At 40.2% G+C, this 27,166-nt stretch overlaps 1 protein-coding gene across 2 annotated transcripts in view; it reads right to left on the bottom strand.

The window, feature by feature from the left end:
- Window positions 1–491: 491 nt before the first annotated feature.
- The window catches only part of LRRC2 (leucine rich repeat containing 2), a 96,015-nt gene continuing 69,340 nt past the window's right edge, over window positions 492–27,166 (bottom strand). Inside the window, exons 5-9 of one of the 2 annotated variants that reach the window (XM_014608647.3) lie at window positions 13,790–13,935; window positions 11,191–11,346; window positions 5,830–5,963; window positions 2,215–2,287; window positions 492–1,152 (exon numbers count right to left, since the gene is read on the bottom strand). In XM_014608647.3, coding sequence (XP_014464133.1) covers window positions 2,238–2,287; window positions 5,830–5,963; window positions 11,191–11,346; window positions 13,790–13,935 — 486 coding nt within the window. In that variant the 3' untranslated portion in view covers window positions 492–1,152; window positions 2,215–2,237. Of the gene's footprint in view, window positions 2,288–5,829; window positions 5,964–11,190; window positions 11,347–13,789; window positions 13,936–27,166 lie in introns of both variants that reach the window. The other variant, XM_059723496.1, reaches the window with a different exon arrangement.

Genomic DNA, 27,166 nt, shown 5'->3' with positions numbered 1-27,166 from the left:
ACTTCCATTCTTTATTAATTAGGTCCCATATTACGTATCCCATTACTTCTCTAAGCAGAAGGCACGGTAGGGTGAATCCTCAGAGACTAACTGGTTCAGAAAGATGGAAGCTTTCATAAACCACAGCCTACTTCATCAGATGCTAGGGATTCCATTATTTTGCTATGGATGAATGTCATTAGTTGGGACAAGTCTATAATTACCTGGATCACCCCCTTCCTTTTTTTTTAAAATAGAAAGCATTAATTTTCTTCCAGTCTTCTGTATTGTTCCAAGATCTACTGAATATCAACATAAACAGTCCAGAGAGAAATTCTAGATGGGTTTTCCTTCCATGTAATAAGCTAACTGCAGCATCTCAGGAATAAAATAAATAGTAGCCATTAGTAATTGAAATTCCTTTCATTTATTAAAAAAGTTAACCTGAGAAAGGAAAGGCTTAGATAACCCACAGTGCTTAAATAAGCAACAGTGTTTTTTGCATCTGGAAATGGGGAAAAAAAACCCCTCTGCTCTATTTTTCCCCACATTACTAGGTCTGCTAGATGTCATCTGTACAGTACAAGAATTGTACATGCGATCATTTTAATCTTACTATTTATTGTTACATTTTTCTGCAAAAACACATAGCTTAGCATTATTAAAATTAAAGGCTTCAAGTTTCAAATGCTATTTGATTAAAAAGAATTGATTTATTAAATGAAAAATATATGCAAAACTAAGTCTCTGAAGCGCTCTGAAGTATGTACACTTACAGAATTATGTATAACAAATTACTGTATAACACACAAAACAAAAATTTCATAACCAGCAAAATCATGACACTTATATAGCTAAGACATGTGCATTCAATAAAAAAATACTACATTGTGATTCATAGCTATCTATATTAGTAGAAATACTCCATTTTAAACTATTTAGCTACTGTCTTTTCAGTCAAACTTTGGTTTATTTCTTTTTTCTTTTGAAGACCTGTAAAATCATTGCCATGTCATTCTTGATAATCCTGTTTACCACAAATATTTCCAGTCAAGTGTAGAATGAGATCTACTTGTTAGAAATTATTTAAATTGAAAAACCAGAGAAGAAAGAAATGTCTGAACAGCAGGAAGAAAACAATATCACTCTTCAACCACATAGCCATATGTATGCCTATATTTCAAAGAAATAAAGAACTGAATTAGTCATTTGGTCGAATAGATCACATTCACTTTTTAAATGCACTTTTCTGTTTTATTACAAGATCAAATCTTTTTGTCAAATGAACCACAATGAAACATAAAGCAGCTACTAAGTGCATCTACATGTGCATATCAATATGCTACAATAAACTCCAATGTTTGTCGCACTGGGGTTTATTGCTCCTGGGTGTGCATTTACACATGCATCCAGGACTGCAGCATATTGAGCTTGGTCAGAGTAGTCCTGGCTGGCAGAAGGTCCAGGGGGGGCAGCCTACCAGTCTGGGGCTGCTGCCCCTGGTCCAACATGCTGCAGAGTGGCTGGTTGGGGCATGAGGGTGCTTCAGTAAGGGGCTAGCCTGAAGGCAGTCCCCACACTGAAGCACCCCCAGGCTCAAGCCAGCCAGTGCAGCATCTACATATACACTGCTTTGGAGCTTTTACTCAGCTGCAGGTTAGTACTTGTATTTTAAAGAGTATTTACAAGTACTATCCTGCACCAGAGTAAATTAGTTTACTCCAGTTTAGTAGGGGCACATATGTAGATGTGCAATGTTTACTGCACAGCTAATTAGTCAACTGCACAGTAAACATCTCGTGTAGATGCACCCATTGAGTAACACTCTGATCCTGCAAACACACATGCACATAGTATTTTGACTACCAAGAATTACCCCCTTAATTTCACTAGTATTACTCCCAGCTGTAAAATTAAGCTAAAGTTTGTTTGCAGGCTAAAAGGGCCTAATCTGATGCCATTGATTTTAAAAGTTGCTAATGATTTGAAAAGTGACATAGCTTCTGATGAAAACTATTCAGTTCTTGCATTTTGTCTATACCTGTTGAAAGCAAATTTGGTAACAAACAAGAAATTCTATGAATATTTTTAGAAGGCTCTTATTTCAGTCTATATTTTTGATGTTTGCCATTTTGATGTTTGCTCCAGGTACCCTCCAGGCTAGTTCAAGCCTCTGGAGCTGGCCACCAATCAGCTGATCAGGGGCAGTAATAGTGGGGTTTTTCTGGTATTTACCAGTGATTCGAAAATTCAGATCTTCATAGCTGGAGACTAAATGATATCTTAGTAGTATAGGCAGGAACAGAATCTATGAAAAGAGAAAAAGTATATTCATTCAAATTTCAGAACTATGATCATTCTCATAGAAATGCCTCAATGTTTCCATTTAATTTTAATACTGAACTACAGAAATAAGTGATTTTTGTGCCAATTTAATAGATTCTACTAGTCTGTGCTAGACAGGACATCAGACAAAATGATCAATGCCTTTTTTACTTTAACATTAAATATATGAACCTACTGAGTAACTGGGGTTTTCTGGTTTGTGTCAGTTTTACTTCATGAGCTTAGTAGTAATAGGTAGAAACAATTATTTAAATTTATACATTTATTTGCAATTCACTTTTACAAAAAACAGTAGTGACTGTTTATTTATTTATTTTTGCTTCTATTTATTCACTCACACTTGTGGCAAAAATCCAATGCCCGGGGCCCCATAACAATTTTTGAAGAATGCACTAAGAAACAAACCTATCTGCCAGTTACCAGACAAAATCAATAGCCCAGGAAAAACAAAAAACTTAATAGACTTCCTCACACAAATTAGCAATCACAATCCTATACTGTAATTCCCCAGCTTCATTCAAGACAAATAGCCTCAAAGGAAAGGTGGTTTAGGTAGTAAGCAGAGCATACCAGATGCCATACTGAAACTACTGGGATGTGCTGAAATGTTCAGGAACAAACAGGGAATAAAACATCACTCCATACTGTTTCATACACATCTTCATGACCTATAAGGCCAGATTCTCAAATATCATCTCATATTTTCTCCCTTTTTTCCTCTTTCTCCAGATTCACATTCTTGTTTTTACTAAAGCCTGAACTGTATTCTTTTAGAATGATAATTACTCATGAACAGAAGGCTTATTCAATTATACTTTTCTTACTGTGTAGAAAAATAAAGCCCAGCATTAGAGCACAGGATGAAATTCAGTACATGGCCACTATGCTAAACCACTCTGGGCTAGCATCCAAACTATCCAGACTTGTGTAAGACATGGGCAACTGGTGCCTCTTGAGTCTGGGGGGGGCACCTGCAGAAGCCACTGGGGGGTCAGCGGCAGAGGTGGAGCTGGTGAGCACCTGCAGACGCTAGTGGCGGCGGTGGGGGCATAGCTGGCAAGCATTTAGAGACGCTGGCAGCAGAGATGGCCCTGTACCATCCCCCTCTCCCCCCCGCCCCACCAGTTGCCTATTGTGCAAGATATAAGGATCACTAAAGTTATGTGATGATCACAAAACCCACAGTCATCTTTGGAACTTCTTTTCTGCTATCCTTTGAAGGGCTGTTATCCAGCCAATATGATATGCATCATCCAGCATAATATGCATGGAATAAGGACGTATCGTAAGAGTCGCTCCACTGACCACTCATTGCTGCACAGTTTCACTAAGCTGAACAGAAACGTTCAGGTCCTCTGGTCCAGGGGGAATTTTACATTAGTTCCCTGAAATGTCCAAATGCATAGAACACAAAAATAGATGTCTAACTTAGTAAACCGTGCTATTCAAAAATAATGAACGACAGTTCCTACAACATTTTCAGGTATTCTGTGTATGCACTATGGCAAAAGCGATGTTTCGGAAACACAGTGATTTCAAAGCCTATTATTTTGGCATGTGGCATAAAAGTGGCTGTATCAAGGCAAAAGTAGTTAGATATATCTTTGTATTCCACTTCAGTGTTGGAGATACAGGGAGAAGGTCCTGCAGAAACTAAAAATAATTGATACAACTTCCTGAACAGGTAAACAAGCTTGGGAAAAAGCCTTCCCCAACCTGGGACAATTACATTTCTTGATTTGAACTGACAGCTTCCAAACAATGAACTCCAAAGGGTACAATATGAATAGGTGCTCCAGGGACAATGTCATTTTTATTGGATGATCAGGTACAAAACTGTGACAGACTGGAAGAGTCAACTGACAAATTTGGGTAACATACTTGCCAGAGGTTCATGGAGATTATGGGTTATACGCAATATGATACCTTTTTTTCTGTGCTGCTTTTGTCCTAAAACAAACCGTACCATGTTTGTTGCAAGTTGGTTTCTCACTGCTTAACACCATTGTCATTCCAAAGAGAACAGAATTTCAGACTCTGGGCTGCAGTCAGATAGGCTAATGGGAGCACAAGGGTTGCTAGGAAGCAACAGCCCTAAACCCAAATGGATGTAAGTCCTGAATGGAAAAATGAAAGCTGGAAGCCTGAGGCTAGACCACGGTGCCCTTGTAGAGATCACAGAGGGTCAGGTATACGATGACCTGCACCACATTCTATTCAAAGTCAAGGGCAGAAGTCCTTCCCTAGTCAAGGTAATATACTGCATGATTAAGGTGCCAAAGGCACACACCACATGGGAGTGATGGGGCTAGCATCACATCCAGCTACCTTTGACTCCCTGCATAAATGAGCAAGAGTCTGCTTACAACTGGATGTGTAGGATCTGATTTTCAGAGCAAGTGCAAGGCACTCAAACTCACATTTCTGGATCTGCATCAAGATGCTTTAAGCACTCTGCCACTGTGGCCCGAGTCAAAAAGTTAAACTAATAAAGGGCAGTATTCACAAAATGAAATGTTCCACATCTGTAATGTCTGCATGGTACAGAGACTGAGTATTGTAAACCAGAAGAAATCTAGTGTACAGATACCACAAGTAATATTAGCACTCTAAAAAAATATAAAGCAAGTACAGTGATTATTTACTCTATTCATATTCACATGTGGATGCTGAAAGTGCCATTCTAATTTTATTCATATTCTAAGAATTCAACTTCTGTTCTATTCATTAAAAGCATAACATATTTTCTGATAGTGATCTAGAACAGTCAGGAACAGTATTTTGGCAGGAATTACTTTGTATAAAATCATATAGTAAAGGATATATTTGCTATCATGATGGAAAAACTAGTGAACCGAGTCTGAAAACTTCTACCATGCTATAACAAAGCAAAATTAGCATCCTAGTTTTTGTTTGTCAAAACTAAGATTGAAATCTGGAGTGTTTTACTTTTTACCATATCTTTTCCTATTTATTTGTATTATCCATCTATCTCTATTTGTAATGCATCACAAATATACATACATTAAATTATTTGAGGCATGGGCAGTCCCTTTAATGTGTATGCAGCATATAGTGTAATGCAGACCTACTCTCTAATAAGGATTTATTGGCACACCATAATAGGAATGACCAAAATTGAATTTTGATCCCACAACTGAGTTTGTATATGTTTTTCAGATCCAGAACTCTGGTTCTGGCTTACAGTTTATCTGAACATACCTAAAAATACAGCTTATTGTTTTGAAAAAAAAGACACAAAATAAATCTAATATAATATAGCACTTATAATATAAATCTAATATAATGAAGCACTTTAACCATTCTAAAAAACATTGTATGTCTTGTACTCTTAGTCTTGTTCTCACTTTTCATAAAAATTCATGGTATTGCTTATTTCTATATATAAACAATGCACATTATCTTGATGCAGCCTGGAAAGCTTGTTGAAATCTGTGTTTATACCAGAAATAATAAGAAATTTATTGGAAGCTTAGCACGTACCTCTTTCCTTCAGATCTTCAATGTAGGTTTTCATAAATTCTTTCTCAAATTTCTCCCGATCACGTTCACTTTCTATTTCTTCAGTTTCTTGGCATGGGATTGTTTCATAACGGTTATCCTTGAGGCTTATAAATCTGCAGAGAAAGAAATATTAACATGAAGGGATTATAACTTCTTAACATGAGCTGATTGTAATTCATTTTCAAATGATTTATTGTAGTTTTTCCCCCTTTCCAAGTAATAATTTGAACTGATCTATGGAGAGGCATGGTATGTATTAACTTTTCTTGTTTCAAGTGGACCACCCAGCACTGTCTATGAATGAATCAAAACACCTTTGAGTTTCATTGGCCAACAGCAATGTTAATTTAGAAGTGGCCAATTGGAGATGAAAATGGAAGCATTAAAAATATAGGGTGCCTGTACAGGAGCCTGGAGGCTGCTCCAATGTGCTATAATTACAGCGTATCAGAGCAGACTTGCTTAATTGAGTCTGCTGAAGTGTGGTAATTACCATGCTCCAGCCAGCCTTCGTGTCTTGTGTGTCAGTGTCCCCACTCTTCAAAATGCTGGCGGGAGCGCTTTAATTAAAGCTCGTTCAACAAGCTTTAAAGCATTCCTGCTGCCATTTTGAAGCACAGGGATACTGATACATGAGACACTCTAGGCACTTTAATTTCATTAGAGCAGCTCTAATTAAAGTGTACCCCTCCCACACCTGTGAAGCATGTATAAAAAATGTTGCCAATATTGGCAATGAAATGTGTTTCAGGAGCCATCAATTAAGGATTACATAAATATTCTAGATAATATTATTTTTACACACAATTTTTCATTATAAAATTTAGTACATTCATACAATGGTATTTTGCATGCAGGAGCAGTATTTTAGCTATTAGATGTGTCTGTACACAACACAATATCTGTACCTCTCTAATATAAGTCCCCACAACCATACATTTACTACCAGAAATCCCAGAATTGAACTCATCCTTCCTACATTGCACAGAATTCTGGAATTGTACCAGAAGTCCTGTGACATGTAAACTTCCAAGCCTCCATTGAAAGACATACAACAATCACTGTTATGCAAATTTCTCAAACCAATGCTTTGAAAGTAAAAACCATATGGTTGCACACAGCATTCATACTAAAGCAATGCTATGTATGAATTATGTCTACAAAATTTTGAAATTCTGAACACAGGTTATCACTCCAAGACTGCTGACAAATAGTTTCATATTTTCATAGTTTGTAGGGTCAGAAGGGACCTTAACAGATCATCAAGTCCGACCCCCTGCCATGGCAGAAAAGAGCACTGGGGTCAAACGACCCCAGCAAGGTGTTCATCCAGCCTCCTCTTAAAGACCCCCAGGGTAGGAGCCAGCATTTCTTTTGGAAGTTGGTTCCAGATCCTAGCCACCCTGTCAGTGAAGTAGCGCCTCCTGATATCTAGTCTAAATCTACCTTTGCCAGCTTGTGACCGTTATTTCTTGTCACTCCTGGGAGCGCTCGGGGGAACAGGGACTCCCCCAATACCTGCTGGTCCCCTCTGACTAGTTTGTAACAGGCCACTAGATCCCCCCCTCAGCCTTCTCTTGTGGAGGCTGAACAGGTTCAGGTCCCTTAGCCTCTCCTCATAGGGCCTGCCCTGCTGCCCCCGATCATATGAGTGGCCCTCCTCTGGACCCTCTCAATGCTGTCCGCATCCCTCCTGAAGTGCGGCGCCCAAAACTGGATGCAGTACTCCAACTGTAGCCTGACCAGTGCTGCATAGAGGAGGAGGATCACCTCCTTGGACCTGCTTGAGATGCATCTCTGGATGCATGACAAGGTGTGGTTGGCCTTACTGACTGCATCCCCACACTGTCGGCCCATGTTTATTTTGGCATCAATAATGACTCCAAGATCCTTTTCTGCCTCTGCACTGATGAGAAGGGAGTTGCCCAGCCTGTAGGTATGCTGCTGGTTCTTCCTCCCCAGGTGCAGCACGTTGCACTTGTCAGTGTTGAAACCCATCTTGTTCTCATCCGCCCACCCCTGTAACCTGTCTAGGTCCGATTGCAGCCTATTCCTCCCTTCTTGTGTGCCCACTTCCTCCCACAACTTAGTGTTGTCTGCGAATTTGAACAGGGTGCTTTTTACCCCCTCGTCCAAGTCACTGATGAAGATGTTGAACAGTGCGGGTCCAAGGACTGAGCCCTGGGGGACCCCACTGCCCACATCCCTCCAGGTCGAAAATGACCCGTCCACAACCACTCTCTGGGTGCAGCCCTCCAGCTAGTTAGCGACCCATTTGACTGTGTAGGTGTCAACACCACAGTCCCCTAGTTTTTTTATGAGAATGGGGTGAGAGACAGTGTCGAAGGCCTTCCTGAAGTCCAGAAAGACTACGTCCACTGCAACACCTGTCGCTAAGGATTTTGTGACCTGGTCATAGAAGGCCACCAGGTTGGTCTGACAGGACCTGCCTCTAATGAACCCATGTTGGTTGCCCCTAAGCATAACCTCCCCTGCTGGCCCCTTGTGGACATCCGCCAGGATAATTCTCTCAAAAAGCTTACCCAGGATTGAAGTAAGACTAACTGGCCTATAGTTCCTTCCTCCCTTTTTTGAAAATGGGAACCACATTGGACCTTTTCCAGTCCTCTGGCACCACACCAGAGCACCAAGAGTGCTTGTAAAGCTGTGCCAGGGGTCCCACAATGACCTCTGCTAATTCCCTCAGCACTCTGGGGTGGAGGTCATCAGGACCTGCTGATTTAAATACGTCCAGTCCCTCCAGAAGTTCCCTGACTAGGTCCTCACTGACCCTAGGCCTGGATGCACCTCCCCTGGGGCCTGAGGGGGTCCCAGCAGACGGGCTGATCTGGTCCCTGTTGAGGAAAATGGAGGCAAAGAAATCGTTAAATAGGTTAGCCTTGTCATCTGGTGTGACAACCAGATTTCCTAGCATGTCTTGCAGAGGCCCCACATTACCAGGTACCTTCTTTTTGCCCCCTATATATTTAAAAAAGGACTTCTTGTTGTCCTTAATCTAGGGAGCTAGTCCCAGTTCCATCTCCATCTTTGCCTTCCTGACCGCCCCCCTGCAGCCCTGAGCAACCAAGGTATAGTCTTCTCTGGTGATGGCCCCTCCCTTCCATTGGGTGTATGCCTCCCCTTTAGCTAGGAGATGTTCCCATATGCTTTTGGTGAGCCATGGGGGCTTTTGCGTTCAGTTGCAATGTTCAGTTAAAGGCGTGATGGGATCTAAAACACAATCCCAACTGCACCTCCTGCCATGCTACACATGCATAGCAGGACATAGAATTTGGCGACTGGGGAATCAGACCCCAATCGTGCCCTACCTGCCAGTACAGGGGGAACCTAGAATCATGATCCTGGGGTTTCTCTGCACTGGCAAAGATGGCCAATAATCAGTTGATTGTCAGCTGGCTCCAGGGACCCTCCAGGTTAGTCTAAGCCTCTGGAGCTGGCCACCAATTAGCTGATCAGAGGGCAGTATGTGCACTACACCAGGGCTCATGTGGTCCCTAATCAGTCCCTTCCCAATGTCAACCATCCAGGGCACTCGTGCTGTCCCTATCAGTGGGAAGGTACTGCACCAGGGCACATTTGATCCCCAGTGCAGTCCCCATGCCACATGTTCATTTTAAGGTGCAATGGAAACCAGCCACAAAATTATTACATATTTTTTGTGTAATAATTTTGTGGCTGAGTTTATTTTTTATTGGACCGTTAATTGCCTGAATATGTGGCTGCATTACACTTTAAGACATGATTAATCACTTCATCATATCTTAAGTGCAATGTCTGCCAGGGGCCAAAAACAGCAAGAAGAAAATCAATCACTAAATTTACCACAACCTTGAAAAGAAAGTGTTGGTGAGACAATAAAATCTCCAGGGCAGAGCATACAAGGTAATTAGGAGCATGTCAAGCTGCTAGGTCTGCAGCTCATGTACACATCTACAAGATAGCTGTAAAACTAGTTAATTCAGGTTCTGCTAAAGGGATAGCTGTTTCGCACAGAACCCAGTGAGGGCAGTTGTGTGAGTATTTACTTTGCTTCGTATGGGTTGCCAAACTCACATAAGTCTAATATTACTACCCAACCTGCTGTCAGTGCAATGTAGATATACCATCATACAGTAGCATGCCTCAGTGGTAGGTAAAAATCAAGAACCCTGTGGACACGTCTACACAAGACATTTATTGCACAGTTGACTAATGAACTGCGTAGTAAACATCTCAGCATCTACATGTGCACCCCTATTAGGGTACAGGAAACCAATAAATTGTGTAGCAGCGTAGTACTTGTATTGATAAGTGTTACCCAGCTGCAGAGGTTTTTTTATGCACAGCAGCACACATGTAGATACTGACCCAGCTGGCTAACCCTAACCCTAACCCTAGCCATACACTGAACACCTCGCACCCCAGCCAGGCCTTTCCAGCACGTTGAGCCTGGTCAGAACAGCCCCAGGCTATCAAGCCAACCCCCAGGGCCCTCTGCCAGCCGGGACTGCTCCAATGAAGCTCAGTGTGAACACGTATAAACCATGCACCCAGGAGCTTCCCAGGAACAATAAACTCTGGAGCAATAAATTCCACATTTTATTGCTGCATACTAATTGCACATGTAGGTGCACCCTGTCTTACATTCATTTAATCCACAATTACTTTACCAGCGGCACTGCCCTTAAAAGATGGTTCTAGTTAGTACAATCAGAATTTGGCACAAAGTTAAAAAGGAAAAAAAAACCTGCAATCATTTTTGAGAAATATCATAGAAATATCACCCACAGACATTTATCTTTTTTCTTCTTATTTTTTAAAGCAGATTGTTTCTCCTTGACTGGGTGCATCTACACATGCGCTTAACTGCACAATACACTAATTTGCTGAGGTGTGAAGTGTCATAGGCTACGTACAATGCTATTAGTCTGTAGCAAACTCATTTTCGCCACTGTAAGACAGTACTGTCAGGGACAGTACTATCTTCTGGTGCTAAATATAACTGTGCCTAAATGCACATTTAAACACTAACCCAGGAGTAAATTCTGTCTGGCAGCAGAGGGGCAAACCCTTGCCTGCCACCTAGCCATACAGCTCCACTCTTTGGGCACTTTTGTGCCCTGGCCAGCCCCTCTGCCACCCAATGCCATGACCCAGAGCCTGGGGCTGACCCCCTGAGCCTGCTGCCAGCCTGGAGCTGCTCCACCCCAGTTCAAACTGCTTTGGTCCTGGATGCATGTGAAGATGCTGCACCCAGGAGCAGCTGACTCTGGCACAAACTACACCAGAGTTTATTGAGGCTCACTAATTGCATGTGTAGATACACCCACTTTTACTTACTTCAAACCTGTGGTTGATTCACAAATAGCTGTGGGCATCTCAACCAACTCTTCACCACTGACTACCAGCATACTGAGTTTTTTCATATTGATCAAAGCATGTGGAAGATAAGTCAGCCTGTTTCTGTGCAGGAGAAGTGTCTGAAGTTGATCTAGCCTAAAGAAGCATAACAGGGGAAAATGGTTCAAAAACAATATATTTTTATAAACATATTTTATTAGCCACATGTATCTTATTTAAACACCACCTGCTAATATCTTCGCCTACCATCATCTACTAGAAATAGCAGGAAAATATTCACATAAGCCATTTTCCTTTAACTGTCATATATTTAAACAGTACTCTTCATTAACTTCAGTGGGAAGCTTCATGCATAGTTTGACAACAGAGATGAAATGTTAATAATATACCTGTGAAGAGAATTGAGAAGAGTGCCCAAGACAGATGGTCAATCAGCACTTTTGGAGTGAGAGTATGGGTACATGATGCCATGTAAGGTAACATCATGTAAAACTTTATTCTAATCATTTCACTCTCAGAAACTAATATAAAAGTAAGACCCACTAGTTCATGATTTTGCCCCACTCAATTTTATACATATGAAATATATATGTTTGAGCCATGCAGTTGCTTTCACTAATAATTAATACTATGGGGAATAAAATAAAAACCAAAACTTCACTGGCAACGCATAGGGGGTGCACGCATGGTGCATGTGCACCCCCTGAGGTCAGCGGTACACCCCCTGGAAGCACCAGCTGTGAAACCGGAAGTGCCACTGGAAGTGCACTTCTGGTTTCGCCTCCCTCCCCCTCCCATCAGCAATCTGGTGCCCCCCCAGACTCGGGAGGCACCAGTCACCCATGCAAAACCAGTTCATGTGTTTCTCTCAAATTATCCCATTGAAGTTATTGTAAATGCCAGTATCTTATAGATGAGGAAAGGTTCCTTCCTTTATTTTGTTTCCTTTGCCCTGACCTTTCCTTGATGCAACAAGCATTTGGGGTAAATATTTGGAAATGAATGTATAGGGCAAAAAGTGTCAAAACCAGGGTTTTTTCCTCTTAGAAGGTGTGCTGGTTCCACTGCTAAAACAGTGATATGATTCTATTGTATAGCAGGCTCATGTTCCTTTGAGTTCTAAAAGAGCTGATAAGCGATGCTGCAGCACATTTACAGTTTTTGTGATTTTTATTATGAATCTCATTTTTGGTGTTTTTCTTAAAGCCTCAGAGGCTAGAATCAAAAGATTGCATCAAAATATCTGTTTTCATTGCTACAAGCAGGGAGTTTCCATTTCTGTCGCTATGGAGCAAGATTGAAGCAAGTGCATTCTAAACGTTCAGAAGCCAGAAAGCAAAGAAAAAGAAAGAAACATTTCTTTTTAAAGAGCAACCTCCATGCCTTTAACTCAATTGCCTGTTTTTTTTTTCTGAGGCTGTATTCATCATTTTAAAAGTTAGGGTGGCAATGCTACATTCAGAACAAAAAAAAAGTTTGAGGAGCAGATAGAACAAACGCATAAATTTGCCCAAACTGACAGAACACCGGGGATAAGTATTAAAAAGGGGACTGCCCAGGCAAAAATGGGATATATGGTCACTCTTCCTAATACTAATGCATTTTCTGGGTGTAGAGTTCTGTTTGTGAGGTGTCTTTGCTCAGCTCAATGGATAATCACTATTTTTTATAAATTGTAGCCAACATATATTTGTTTTAGTGAAGCCTAAATAAAGTATTAATGCTACAAGAATTCAAAGTGGGTACATTTTGTCCTGAGGATAACAGACAATAACAGATGAATTCTTTCTCCAGCTAGCTAACACCTTTCAATAGAAATTGTCAACTTACAATTTTTGCAGTTAACCAATATTTTTAAAATATGATTTTCTGAGGCACTCACCTTTACATTGCATTTATTATGTTTGTGGGGTGAGAGAAAAGGATTGTGATTTTCGTTTTTGATCTTGCAATTTTTTTTCTGCTTCCCTACTGATGGATATTAGGATTTTCAGCCATTTTAAATTTGTTGCGACTTGTCCTTTATCTTGTGTGGCCAAGTGGCCAAGGTCTGGAATGGGCTCCCAAGGGAGGTGGTGCTCTCCCCTACCCTGGGGTTCTTCAAGAGGAGGTTAGACGAGTATCTAGCTGGGGTCATCTAGACCCAGCACTCTTTCCTGCTTATGCAGGGGGTCGGACTTGATGATCTATTGAGGTCCCTTCCGACCCTAACATCTATGAATCTATGAATCTTCCTTTCTGGGGGGCTGCATACTTTCTTAGTTGCAATTTTGCTATACATGTAATAAGCTCCCTGTTATTGGTTCCAGGAAAAACGTGAATGGAGCATTATGTAAGTGTGATGTCATGCTGCTCATATATAAGGCAGGAAGTACAACATGCTAACTGCACAGGTGCCAGAAAATTGAATAAATGAAAGGTTTCTTTCCTATAATATATTTCAGTAAGGGACATTTTGTGATTGGACATTTTTTCTATAATATCTTTCAGCAAGGGACATTTAAAAGTTGTGTTTCTTTCTCCACAACATTTCTTGTTCCTGGTTTTATCTGTGAATGACAGTGGAAAAAAAGATTACCTGTCTATATCTTGTGGGAGATCTTTCAAGTTGTTGCTGCTCATATCCAACCACAGCAAACTTGACATGCGGAGCACACAAATGGGAATAGATGGGAACTTGTTCGCTGAAACATCCACAAATGTGACTTGCTTCAAGTTACTTAGCTAGAAGGGAACAATGCAACATTTTAGTAACAGTTTGTGGAATACCTTACAACAAAATTATTCTTTGAATCAATATTATGCTTCCCAGGCAACCTGAAAAAAGTGAGGATTGCATTATATTTCTACTTTGCGCTCAGGAAAAGGGAGGGATCGTCTCCTAGATCAACCTGTGGAAACTTTAGAAAATTTTATGAAATGCTAGTTCCCTTTTAAGTAAGCATGAAGTCTGGGAAAGCAGATATTAGAACCGGATATTGGCTCTGATCTTCCCCTAGATGGTACAGAAAACTACCAACCAGGTAATAAAACACAGTTCTGATAACTAATATAAACTAAATTGCTATTTTTAAAAGCACCACCGAGACTTCGTTTCCATTTACTTTAAATAGAGTTCTTTGACTAAAAATGTGTGTAATGTATTGAAAATGTATTGCTAAGAGACCACTTAAGAAATGGACCCATGCCAGTTCAAAGCAGCTGAGAATTTGGGCCAATATTTTTTAAAGTAAAACTGTATTCCAAACCAAATATGTAATAAAATGCACTAGAGCCTTTTATTTGAATACCTCTCAGAGGAATTGTATTTTTGTTTACATACTAAACTTCTAGTGCAACCACAAATATAAAATATACCCATAAAAGAAATAAATGTGTTAAATAAAGTACTCTGTGTGCTGAATCAATTATTCACGTTACTAATATTCATAAAACTATGCAACTATCTTAAGTGACTGTTAAAGGATTAGAACTGTTAATACAAAAAGAAATATTTTACTGTAAAAGCAGTGTCTTTAAGCTTCTAAGCATGTATGTGGTACGTGATGATAACCTCTCCCCAGAGGCCATGATCCTATCTTTTGATGGGCACACAATTCCATCTAGAAATGAATTAAGATGTTTTAAAATTTAGAGAATATTTAAGAAGGAAAAACAAAATTTGTCTATTTTTATTGTCCAATCTGAGATGAATGCAAAGTGTATGCAAACCCAAACTATGAAAAGTATTTTCATCTTTAATATTTTTAATGCAGATTATTATAAGGGGCATAGGTTAGGGTATTTTTTTATTAGGGTAAAATCCTGGACCCACCAAACTAAATGGTAAAACTTGTATTTATATCAGTAGAGTTAGAATTTCACATATAATTTAACACTACTTCTTTAAAATGTTCATATTCCCAACGTGAAGGTTCAGAGCCTTACTTTCCTTTCAGATACAACCTCATCTTGTTGCCAGCTTTCCTGAGACCAGGCCTTAGAACTTGGGGAATCCATTCAGAGAGATTTATTGAAGATATTGGACAAAAGTATTAAATGCAACATTCAGAATTATGACAGAGGCGCAGTCTGCCTGAGTCAAGACTCTATAACTTTAAAATCTGCCCACTCCTGCATTAAAAATGCTTTGATGCAGTAGTGAAGTGGAAGCCTCTCACAACTGAGTCAAAGCAAGCACGAGCACATCTTAAAGTGACACATCTCATTTCCAAACTATGTGTCACACTGAGGGTTGACAAATAGCAAGGCAGTTTGCAGCATCTAGTCCTTCTCTGCAAATTTTCCAACCAATTGCTTATTCTGGCTCAAGCAAGTGCCTCTCATTGAATGTGGAGAACACAGCACCTCTAATAAATGTAAGCAGCTTGAACAGATACAAATTGCCAGAGGCACGATCTTTGTATTCTGTATATTTAGCCTTATGGCGGTAAACATTTCAAAGAGCAAAACTGCAAGCAAATTTTTGAATTTGTTCTCAAGGCAAGTAAATAGTTAATATCCTGTGTATACTTCTGTCAAAGAAAAGACAAATGGATCCCACGCAAGATCTGGCAGGAATGGAGTAAAAACAATGCCCCAAACAACCAGATGTCCACGCAAAGGTTGCCAAAACCTTCGAGTAACAAGATCCTTCATCTCCCACCTCCAAGAAGTCCAAACTGGTATCACAACTCTACAAGCTTTGAAGCACTTCTACCTTCTCAAATGACTGCAATGCTGCAATAGATCTGTAATGTTAATGCACAATACTGTGAGAAAATGAAATTTCAGCACCAGTAGCCTAAAGTAAACAAGAAAACCTACACAACCAAAATGCTTTATTGAATTAAATATTAAAAGGAATATTAGTATAGTATGGCTGTGTTTTATAAGTATGGCTATTTTTCCATTTATTATATGGTGTTGCATAAAGACCTTTTTAATTATTTAATTTAATAAAATTTAAGTATGTTTATAATCCCACAAAAATTGGAATTTGCCTCAGAAATCTGATGGATCGGTGATCTTGATTAAAAAAACTTTGGTTCAGCATGCTGCAAAATATATGGAATTCTGATTATACTGTGGAGACTACAAGCCCTCAGTGGACTTTCTTTTAGGGCAATATGTAGTAAAATCTGTCTGGTTTCTACATCGTGCTCAACCCAAATAAAAAAAATTATTTAATCCATCTCTGAAATGCTACCACCAAACCCCTGGGGCATATGACACCTTGGAAATTATGGCATCTATGTATTATATTTACTGAAAGAAAGTTTGTCTGTTTTATTTCCTTTTGACGGACTGATGGATTTTTGCACCTCCTGTAACATTTTGTTTTTAAACAAGTATCGTAACCTTATCATTTTACCTAAGCATTTATTTTTACCTAAGGCTTATTTTTGCTATTTTACTTTGTTATCTTACTTTGAATCAGTCAACATATAGGCTTTATGCAAGTTCCATTTTAAACACTAGCTCTGTTTGACAGTCTAACTATCTGGAAACAGTTATTGTGGTCCTTAAGTTTAATCAAAATTGTCATCTTTATTTGACAAACTACCCATATTGCTTCTTATCTTAATAATTTTACTTGTAAAAAAAATAATCTCTGTAGCATTCTGTAACTCCACTGCTTTTCTTTTCTCTCTGGCAGTTAAAGTTTCAGTTGAGAGAGAAGGACACCATGTCCCTGAATTGAATGAGTTCTTTGATTAATGGGTGTGTTTTGATTTCTGCTTTATTTTCAACATTGAATAGGGATTTGCTGATAAGGTCTGTTGCATGTGGTTTTAGCATGAGCAGCCCACTGCATAGCATCAGGAAATGCTAAGGTCTGAAATTATGTCAATATCTAGTCAAAGGCACGGTTATCTTCAAGTAAATACAACTATTCCATGGTAGAAATGGAGTCTGAGTGAACACAACATATACCAGGAAATACCAAGAACTGAACCAGTCCTGTCCTCTGGGGGGTGAGGGGGTAAGGTAATCTAACATAAGCAAAGCTCAGTTTTGCAAGAAAAACCTAGCTCCACTGAACTCAGTGGCCATTTTGCACTATTGTCTTAAACAGAGCCAAAATGTCTCCCATAGAGTGGAAGACTGGTACCTCAATATCTTGCAAGAAGCCCTCAGCAACCTGCAGGAATGAGATATATCTGTGTTATCAGGCTCTGCAAAGCTTTGGTTGCTGATTTGATTCAGAGGAGATTCAGCCCAATTTGGTGGCCAAATCTCTGAATCTAAATCAAATCTGGAGACCAATTAAAAGGTCCGAATTGATTCCAAGCCTCCAAATTGATTCGGAAAAGGTTCAGAGAAGATTCAGAGATTCAGGCAGTCCCTGCTTGCTGCCGCAGGGAGCTGGACCGGGACTCCATGCTGGTAAGTAGGGAGCGAGGGGTGGGGGCTGCAGGAGGGGTCTGGAAAAGACTTACCAGAAGAGATGTGGATGTGGCAGGATGCCGCGCCGGAAGCCAAACACGGCAGAAGTGAAACCGCAGTGGGCAGAGTTGCTATGGCAGAAGATCAACAGAAAAAAGAATGGCTGAGCAGCAAGGAGCCAGGAACGGCTCCCACGTCTACATGGGCACACTTTATAAGAGCGTGTCAGGGCTGATTGGTTGGCTAGATGTCCGGGGCCAAGATAAAAGACCCGGCAGAAGTCAGGCTAGGGGGACCAGAAGTGGAGTCCCCAACTAGCCCGGAGGGGCCAGAATTCATGAGCGGTCCCAGCAATGGGACTGGTGGGTACCCCAGAATGGGGTCACAACAAGAACGCAGGGCCAGAGAGGGCCCAAGGATCTAATTACAGGATCGATGTGGACCGAAGAAGGCGGCAGTGATGACTGGAGCCCAGCAGGACCCAACAGCAGCAGGATCTGGACATGACTGTCAGCAGACAGGTACCAAACCCAGGGGAGAGGTGACACGCTGGGAAATGTAATGGTGTTGAAGCCAGATGTCGTATAGGCAGAGAGAAAGGTGGGGGCCATAGGAGATGTTCAGCATAGAAACATCATCACTAGTCTGCGGCCATAAGATCCCTAGAGACTGAGCGCCATGAAGGTTCAAAACATCAACCTCGACGACACAGGTGACAACATTGCAGTTGACGTTAGGCGAGGTGTAGGGGACGTGGAGCCGCATAAAGAAGGAACAGAGGGAACGACCAAGGGAAGGCACCCAGGGAGGTGGGACCAAACATCTTCCTCCCGATTATAATCATCAAAGACATGGCAGACAAGGCCCCTGGGGAACCAACCTAAAGTCACCCCAATAATCAAGCTGTTCAGCCTGAAGAGCCACAGCGAGAAGAATCCATGCACATGATGCCCGGGGGGAAAGACATGGGAGGTTTACAAGGGGAAAGGGGATCATTGCGGGAACCCATCCCCTGCCTGCTCCCCCAGCCCCCCTGAGTGCCCCACCGACCCTCACCCACTCTCCCAGCCCCGTCAATGGCTGCCTCACCCGGCCCTAGCATTCTGGCACTTAAAAAAAAAAAAAAAAAGAAAAAAAGCCCTGCACTCACTGGCTGCTGCAGCAGCCATCAGGGTCTCTGGGGGCTCATGGCAGAGCCCCCAATGCAGTGTGGGGTAGTAGCAGGCAGCAGGGATTGCACCCCCCTGCCTGGCAGGAGACAGTGAGTTCAGGGTGGGGCAGCCATTGATGGGGCTGGGAGAGCAGACAGGAGATGGAGCTTGTTCAATTTGGAGATTTGGCTGATTCAGTGGTAGGTGAATTTCCTAATCTGATTTGGCCGAATCAATTGGGGAAAGTGATTCGAATCACCAAATCAAATCACTGTCCCCCGAATCGTCTGAATCCAAAGCAAATACTAGTCATTTCGCACAGTCCTTATTGCAAAAAAGACAATTCTGGTCAGTGCTTTTGCTTTAACCATTAGATTGCTGGCTCACTTTATTTTCCAATTTCTTTTGCATGCATTTGTTTTAGCTTTAAATGTAATTTTTTTATCAACACAACAATGCTTTTCAGAAGAGTATTGTAGCTAAAAGAGACATGGGAGGCATTCCCTCAGAGCTGTCATTGTCTTTCATGCAAATATAGAAGAAGCATACAGTATCTCTCCTCATCAAAGGCGGCAAAGGAACATTCTCCACAAACTACAAGATATGTGCAAGTTCTTACCTAGGCAGTACAATTCTAGTCATCGAAGAAGGAATATTTCACTGACCCTGAGAAGAATCTTAGCATCACAGACTTGAAAGGGACTTTGAGGGTCATGTCTAATCCTGTACAAAGGAGGCAGAATTCACTGTTCCTATACCACCCTAGACACATACCTATTCAGCCCTTATCCTGAGCCTACACTGAATTCAACTGGAGGAGTGCCTTTGAAAATTAAGCTACATTTATTCCAATGCCTAAATATGGATTAAGTTTTTTGTCTTTAAAATATTATACATCACCTAAAGAAGAATGTGAAATAGAATGAGTAATGGCTGATTCAAAAAGCAAACAAAAAGGCCAAATACCAAAATGTTTTGAAAAATGAGAAAACTAGCTGAATATAAAATACTTATTGTTACTGGGAGTTGACCTAGAGAAGAAAGAAACATGACAGCAGGCCTAGATGGTTGCTTCTAATTCTTGTTGTTTTCTATTTGCAAAGATCATAACAGCAGCCAGTAATCCCAGCCCCATTATGTTAGATTCTGTACATGATGCATAACATGGTGGTTTCCTTAATATGTATCAATTTTTATCTGTAGCTCTAGCGGGCTTTTCTCTTCCACTGAAGTCAATAGCAGAAATGCCACTGATATTATGGAATGTGCAAGTAAATAGTCTTAAAAAAACCAAAATGGTAGATGCATTTTAATTGGCTTTACATGTTTTATTAATTCCTTGAATCCTGTCTGACTGCAGACCTTTAGGCTAGGGACAGACATTACACAGTTTAAGTGATCAGAAACTGGTTTAAACCTATAACAGAACATAAGTTCAGTGTACATAAACCAGTTTCAAAATGACTGAACCTGGTTTAAGATAAACCTGGTTGAATGTAGTATCAGACTTAGCTGATCTGGGTCAAACTGGTTTATGCAATGTCTTCCCCAGACCCCTTCCTGGCCCCTAGCATCCCAGATGCTTTGTAGCCCTGGCCTAGGCTGGGATCTCTGCTCCAGAGAACAGGGTGGGCCTCACCCATCTGATTCCTAGCCACAGCTCCAGCAGAGGCTGCAGGCACAGCAGGGTCTACCTTGCTTCCCCCTTCCCCTCCCCCCTCGATGCTCAAGCAGATATTCCCCCCTCCCTCCCATCTCCCACAGCATGGACACCACCCTAGGCATGTGGTATGTTAGCTAACGCTAAGAGGTGCCTGTGTACGTGTGTCTCCAGTTTCACTGGGACAGGCGTACAGAACAGTGTCTGCTTATGGGTTTTTGGAACTAATCAACAGGCCAGCTGGTAATGTCCCTCCATTTCTTCCCTGGAAAAAGCTATTTAAGAAGAGCTTGACCTAATGAGAGAGGCTTTTGTTTTGTTAATGGGCTAATAAACGCTGTTATCAGCCCCCTGCTGGCTCCCTCATCTATCAGGTTTGCAGACCTGAAGAGGCAGGGAGAAGGAGATTGCAAAGCTCAGTATCATCAACAGATGCATGCACTGCACATCCCCTCTCCCCGCCCAACCTTTGCCTCAAAGTGCTAGCCGGGTCCTGAGGTCTGATAGCACTCCCATCCCTTGAGCAGCGAGCAGGAGAAAGCCTGGGATGGTGCAGGCAGGATGGAGGTTTACAGCCCTCCCTAATTAGAGCATCGGGTTGGGGCCTGGCCATGCCACCCCCCGCCCCCAGCTCAGCACTGTAAAAAGGAAGGGAGGGCTGCTCTAACGCCCCCTCCCCACCCCAGCTTCTAACCTGAGCCACTGCAGGCATGTGCCTGAATTTCGTCAGTCCAGAGAGAATGTCTGTGCAGTTGCATACTGGTTCAACCTAGGCAGGCAGACTAATCTGCAAAGATTGAATCAATTCAGGTTCAGAATTTTTGAATGTCTGTCCCTTGCCTTACTGTTCACCTACAATTGAAGTGCTGGATGATAACAGCAGCAGCATTACTCTGCCTATAGGTCAACTCCAACAAGGAACCAAAGCCAAATCAGTGAATCATTCCACTGAAGTCAATGGTTTACTCATGCCCTTGAAATTAAGCATGTGATTATGTGCTTTGCTGGACAGAGGCTTCATCAAGTACCAGCATCCCAAAGATAAATTCCTATTGATGAGATTTATACTAATTTTTTGTGGTGTTGGAAATCCAGCTATATGCAACCTTAACACGTATCAATGCAGATGGCAGGGCAGCATGGCACCTGGAATTAGTCTATATGCCTTTGTGTATGCTTTTCTGAATGAGTTAGAAGTCAGGGCAGTGCGACATCTAGTAGACTACCCATCTTCAAACCAATATGGCTTACTACCTCTCTCTACAGATGAATGCTGTTTGGTTGTTTTTCTTTCTCCAAATCTTGTAGCACAGGAACTCACATTAGGAGTAAAGATTCAGCTACACTGAAGTCAATGGCGAAGTTCTCGTCGTATTAAATCGGCCCAGACATTCACTCCAGGTACCTAATCTTTATTAATTTTAATTAAAAACCATACTTATTTGACCTCTCCTAGCAATATACTGGCAGGAAATGTTCTCTTTTTCAAAGATTTATTTTAAAATATATTCTGTTTCATTACCCAGAAAATGAAAAATATGTTTACTTTTAAAATGAAGCAGTACAAAGACAATATTTTGTTATGCTCTCTCTTCTGATTGCAGCAGTTATTGAAGAAACACTTTTCTAGTAGTGAAAACTTAATAATGATATAAACACACAAACAAAAACATTTTGACATGAACAAGCACTACATCCATTGAAGTTGTCATTCTGTTTGTTAAAAACAGTCATGTTAATTTTAGCTCCTTCTGAAATACAAAGAAAATAAATCAATGTTTGCCAAAGGGAGAGCAAAAATAATCAGAAGAGAAGGAAATTTTATTTTCAAGTTCCTATAAAAGAGTAGTATTAACAAAAAAGATGACAATGGGATAAAGAACGATAAAACACTGGATGACAGCTTTCTTTTATACTGGTAAGATAGTAACCATTCACTTGAGAATGAAAGATATCAAAGACATTTTAAACAGATAATATTGGCAGCGCAGAATAATAGGAGAATAGTGTTGGAAGTCAAATAAAAATCAAGAAAAAATATAAGAAATAAATGTTAAGATGAAGCAGAAAGACAATAATCCTGTGGCTGTGTATTGTTAAATAGCAATATTCAGTGACTGATATGATATAGACATAATCATTTTGTCTGATGGATACTGGTGCAGTATAATGGCAATTGTTTACTGTACCACTATTGAATAATTGTATTCTCATTAACTAAATAATCAGGCTTTTTGGATGCTTCAGCTAATCATAAATCAGCTTTTATATGTTTTCATATGTTACAGAATAACTCAGTAGTGTAACTGGGGGCCAGAGGGGTGGTAAAAGAGGTGCCAACCTAGAGGGGGTACTGGAAGGGAAAGCCCCAGAGTTTTGGCTGTATCAGGAGCAGCCTCACAGTGCCTGGCCACAGGAGCCAGTGCATGGACACAGCAGGAGCAGAGGGGGTCTTTTAGTCTATGGATTAGGCAAAACTGACCACCCCCTTTCCCTTTTTCTTCACTTTCCTCTTCCTCTTCCCCATCCTGCTTACTCATGGGATATAGAGAAGTGAATAGGAAAAAGTGTGTATATCTCAGTGAAAACCTTTATTTTAGATACAGCAGTGATCAAAAAAGCAAATAAAACAATGTATAAATTAAGGATACATAACTAATGTGTTACAAAATAACACTAAAAATATAATGTCATAACATAAATCAGTAGGCTAACTTGATTTGCAATGCCATATCTTCTCTGGACACATTATCACAAAGAAAGCATCAACAGAAATAGAGCAAGTGAAGAGTTGACCACAAATATGAAGAGAGAGGAATGGAAGACATCTAATAGTTTTCTTGATTTTTTTGCATTGTAGTAGCATACAGAAGTCTCAGTCATGATGAAAAAAGTTGAAACGATTAGAACCATTAAGATGAACAAGAGAAAAATAGCCAAAACAACGAACAATAAAAAGATGGTAAATCCTTCCTCATAATGCAAAAACAAGGCAACACCAAATAAAACCAAAAGGCAATAAATTTAAATTGATAAAAGGATAGGGTTCACTTTTCTTTTCATACTTAGCCTGTAGAACTTGCTGCTGCAAGGCACGACTGAACCTAAGAACTAAGCAAGATTCAGAAAAAGACCACATTTATTTAGATACTGAACACATCCATAGTTACATTACATGGAATAAAACAAGCAAACATCCAACATTTGTAAACCAGCTGTTGCCTTTCTGGTATTAATGAGAAAAAACTTATTTTATGGGCTATTAATTCTATAATGGTCCACAACAGGGCAAAATTCCCATGAAATATCTGGTAGTGTCCACATTGGACACTTCTACACGTGCATTACAGCAATTTTCCTAATACACATTAAATTTAGTATCTCCAATGTGAGATACTAAACAAATGCCTTAATGCACAATAACAAATGTGCACAGTCTGTAAGTGATGTATAATGCGCAGTCACCTATTTTACTGAGCATTAGCATAATGCACGGTTTTTATGTGACGCTTTAATGCACAGTAAAATAAGCTACTGCACATTAAAGTACACATGTAGACATGCCCAGTAAGAGCTAAGTTAACATGCATCAAAGAATCATAGGAAAGTAGGGCTGGAAGGGACCTCACAAGGTCTTCTGCTCAAGGCAGTATCATTCATGACTAAACCATCCCAGCCAAGGGTCTGTCCAACCTGCTCTTGAAAATGTCCAGGGATGAAGATTCCACAACTTTTCTAGGTAGCCTGTTCCAATGCTTGGCCACGCTCGTTGTCAGAAAGTTTCACCTAATCTCCAACCTAAATTTCCTCTGCTGCAGCTTCAGGTCATTGCTTCTAGTGCTGTCCCCTACGGCCATAAAGAAAAGCTCATGTCCATCCTCTCTATAACTGCCCTTCGGGTATTTTAGGACTGTATTCAAATCCTCCCTCCCACCCCCCATGTCTCTTCTTTTCCAAACTAAATAACCTTAGCTCTTTTAGCCTTTCCTCAGAAATCATACTTCTCAGGCTTCTAATCATTTGTGTTGCTCTCCAATCTGTTTACATCTTTCTTGATGTGTGGGGTCCAAAGCTAGACACGGCTTCAGAAGAGGCCTCACCAGTGCTGAACAGAGAGGAAGAATCACTTCCCTTAATTTTCAAGTGATGCTTCTGTTAATACAAACTAGTATACTATTGACCTTTTTTTGTAACAAGAGCACACTGTTGGCTCATATTCAGCTTATGTAATCCCCTGGTCCTTCTCTGCAGTACTGCAGCATAGGCAGTCATTCCCCAGTCTGTAGATATATATGTTTAAATTCTGACTACTATGATCCCAGGTCTACATTCCTCAAAAATCTTTTAAGCCTCTTCTGGGGAGGGCATATAAATGTGACTAATATTCAGTCTGAAACTTCCTATTAAATACGACCCTGAACCAACAAGGAACATAAGCATTTTTAACAGCAACAAGATACGTTCTATTAAAATAAATATGTTCAAATGTTGTATTTGATCAAAACTTAACAAAATAAAATCATATTTGATAGCGCTTAGTCCTTTATAAATTCCCATTACCTTATTCCTTTCTGCAAAAAGAAAAAAGCAGTCAAGAAAGACTGACCAAGGATTCCTCACAACAGATGCACAACCTCCTTCATGCAGTTTTAATATCAACAGAAACAAAAGTAATTAAACTGTACATCATTGATTTTTTGTCAGCCCTCTTCATATAGGATAGCATCACTGCAGCCAGAACAGTAATTCTAAAAGTAGTGTGAATCCCCACATGTTTATTAGAACCATAAAATCATAAAAAATGAAGCCAAAAAGAACAACAGAAAGTTATCTATGTACCCTCTGCTCATGACAGGATCATCCCTATCTAAACCAGCCCAGAAAAATGTCTGTTTAACCTGCATTTAAAAACTTTCAATAAGGGGGATTCCATAACCTCTCTAGTAATCTAGATGTTTCACCATCTTCATAGCTAGAAAGGTCTTCCTGATAGCTAACCTAAATTTCCATTGTCACTACTTAAGTCCATTTTTTTTTTCAAACGATTTATCAACATCCTATTTACAACAACCTGTTTTGTATTTAAAAGCTGTTACCTAATTCCTCTCCATCTTCTGGTGACAGAATGATCCCAATTCTTCCAAACTTTTTTCATATATCTTGTTTTCTAAACCTCTAAGTGGTTTTGCTGCTCTCCTCTGGACTCTTTCCAACTTGTCTCTATCTTTCTTGAAGTGTGGTGTCCAAAGTGGGACACAGGACTCCAAGTAAGGCCTCACCAAAGATGAATGGAAACATTTCTTCCCAGGACTTGCATATGATACTCCTGTCAATGCAGTCATTAACATTTTTACTGTCAGCATTCAAATCAATTGCTAAGCTCTCTACTCTTAAATTTAGAACCAGATTTTCAAAGAAGCTCATTTTCCACAGTCAAGGCCAGATTGTTAACTCCCCCTTAGGCATATAAATGAAAACAAGGGTATGATGTCCAGTAGTTCCTGTTGTTCCCATCCTCCAAAGGTGACACAAAGACTTCAACATTCTCTATGGAAGAATTCAGAAAACTTTGTAAAATCTTGCCAGTTATTTAGCTGTCTAAATAAGAGTTGTTAGGTACTGAGCTCTTTTATAAAGCTGATCCTTAATATAAGCAACAACAACACTATGTTGTTATTATTATTATTATATTTGTATTTCAGAATCTTCCACAGGCTTCAACCAAAGTAAGGCCTTCGTTATTCCATGTGTCGTACAACACATATTGAAGGACTCCTTTTCTCAAAGAGTTCACACTTTGAGTAGTTGAGACTAGGAAAGTGAGGAGGGAAATGGGTACACAGAAAGGTGAAGTGACTTACCAAAGTTACACAGTAGGACAAAGGCAGAACTAGAAAAAACTTCCATGGTTTCCTGATTCTTAGCCTAGCGCCATCTTCCTATAGACCACTCTGCTTCCAACCTTATTCTTAATGGCCATTATCAACCTCCAAGCATTTCTTTGATAATATAATGTAATCATGGGAGAAGATTACGATTACTTGTTTTCTAACCACCTCATTATTTCTTCTTTTATTTAAATTATACTTCAGCTCCCCGATCCCATTTGTTCAGAATTGCCACCATATTAGATTTTTTAATCAAGTATACTTTCTTCTTAATTTTTTTTACTGCCTCTGGCTATTATTTAAAGGAGTATTTTGCATTACATAATTAAGTGAGGTCTTGGTGCCAGCCTCTAAAGACAAAAATCTTTCAACTGTATTAAAAGTAATTTTAGGAAACCATATTTACTTTTAACCATCTTCCTTCTCCTTCTCAGAGAGACAATCCAAACATAAACCAACACTCCAATAAACACATGATGGAACAGAAGATTTTCACAACCTGTATTTCATGAAATAAAGATAAGTACACTTCACTCTCCAATATCTAACCACTAATTAACTCTAGTAAAAATATCTGTATCAAGTCTAATATGCCACCTCTGGTAGTGGCCAGGGAGGGTAAGAAAAAAATCACCACCATCCCAACCAAATTTTGCAAATCTTTACTTTTGAACCAGGCCTTCCAGATCCCCACAATAATCTGTTTGCTCCCTGAAGCACAACATTTGGTTAACCTTATAATAATCTATATAACTATAAATGTTACTGTTCATAAAATTATCCAATCCTAAGTAATATCCAGCCATTGGTGCTCCATGACAAGCTGCAGCAGTGAATTTCACAGGTAACCTACATGCTACATAAAGAAGTATTTCTTCATATTGGTT

Source organism: Alligator mississippiensis, chromosome 3, assembly GCF_030867095.1.
Source record: "Alligator mississippiensis isolate rAllMis1 chromosome 3, rAllMis1, whole genome shotgun sequence".
In the NCBI taxonomy this organism is placed as follows: domain Eukaryota; kingdom Metazoa; phylum Chordata; order Crocodylia; family Alligatoridae; genus Alligator; species Alligator mississippiensis.
This window is presented reverse-complemented; position numbering and strand designations above follow the sequence as displayed.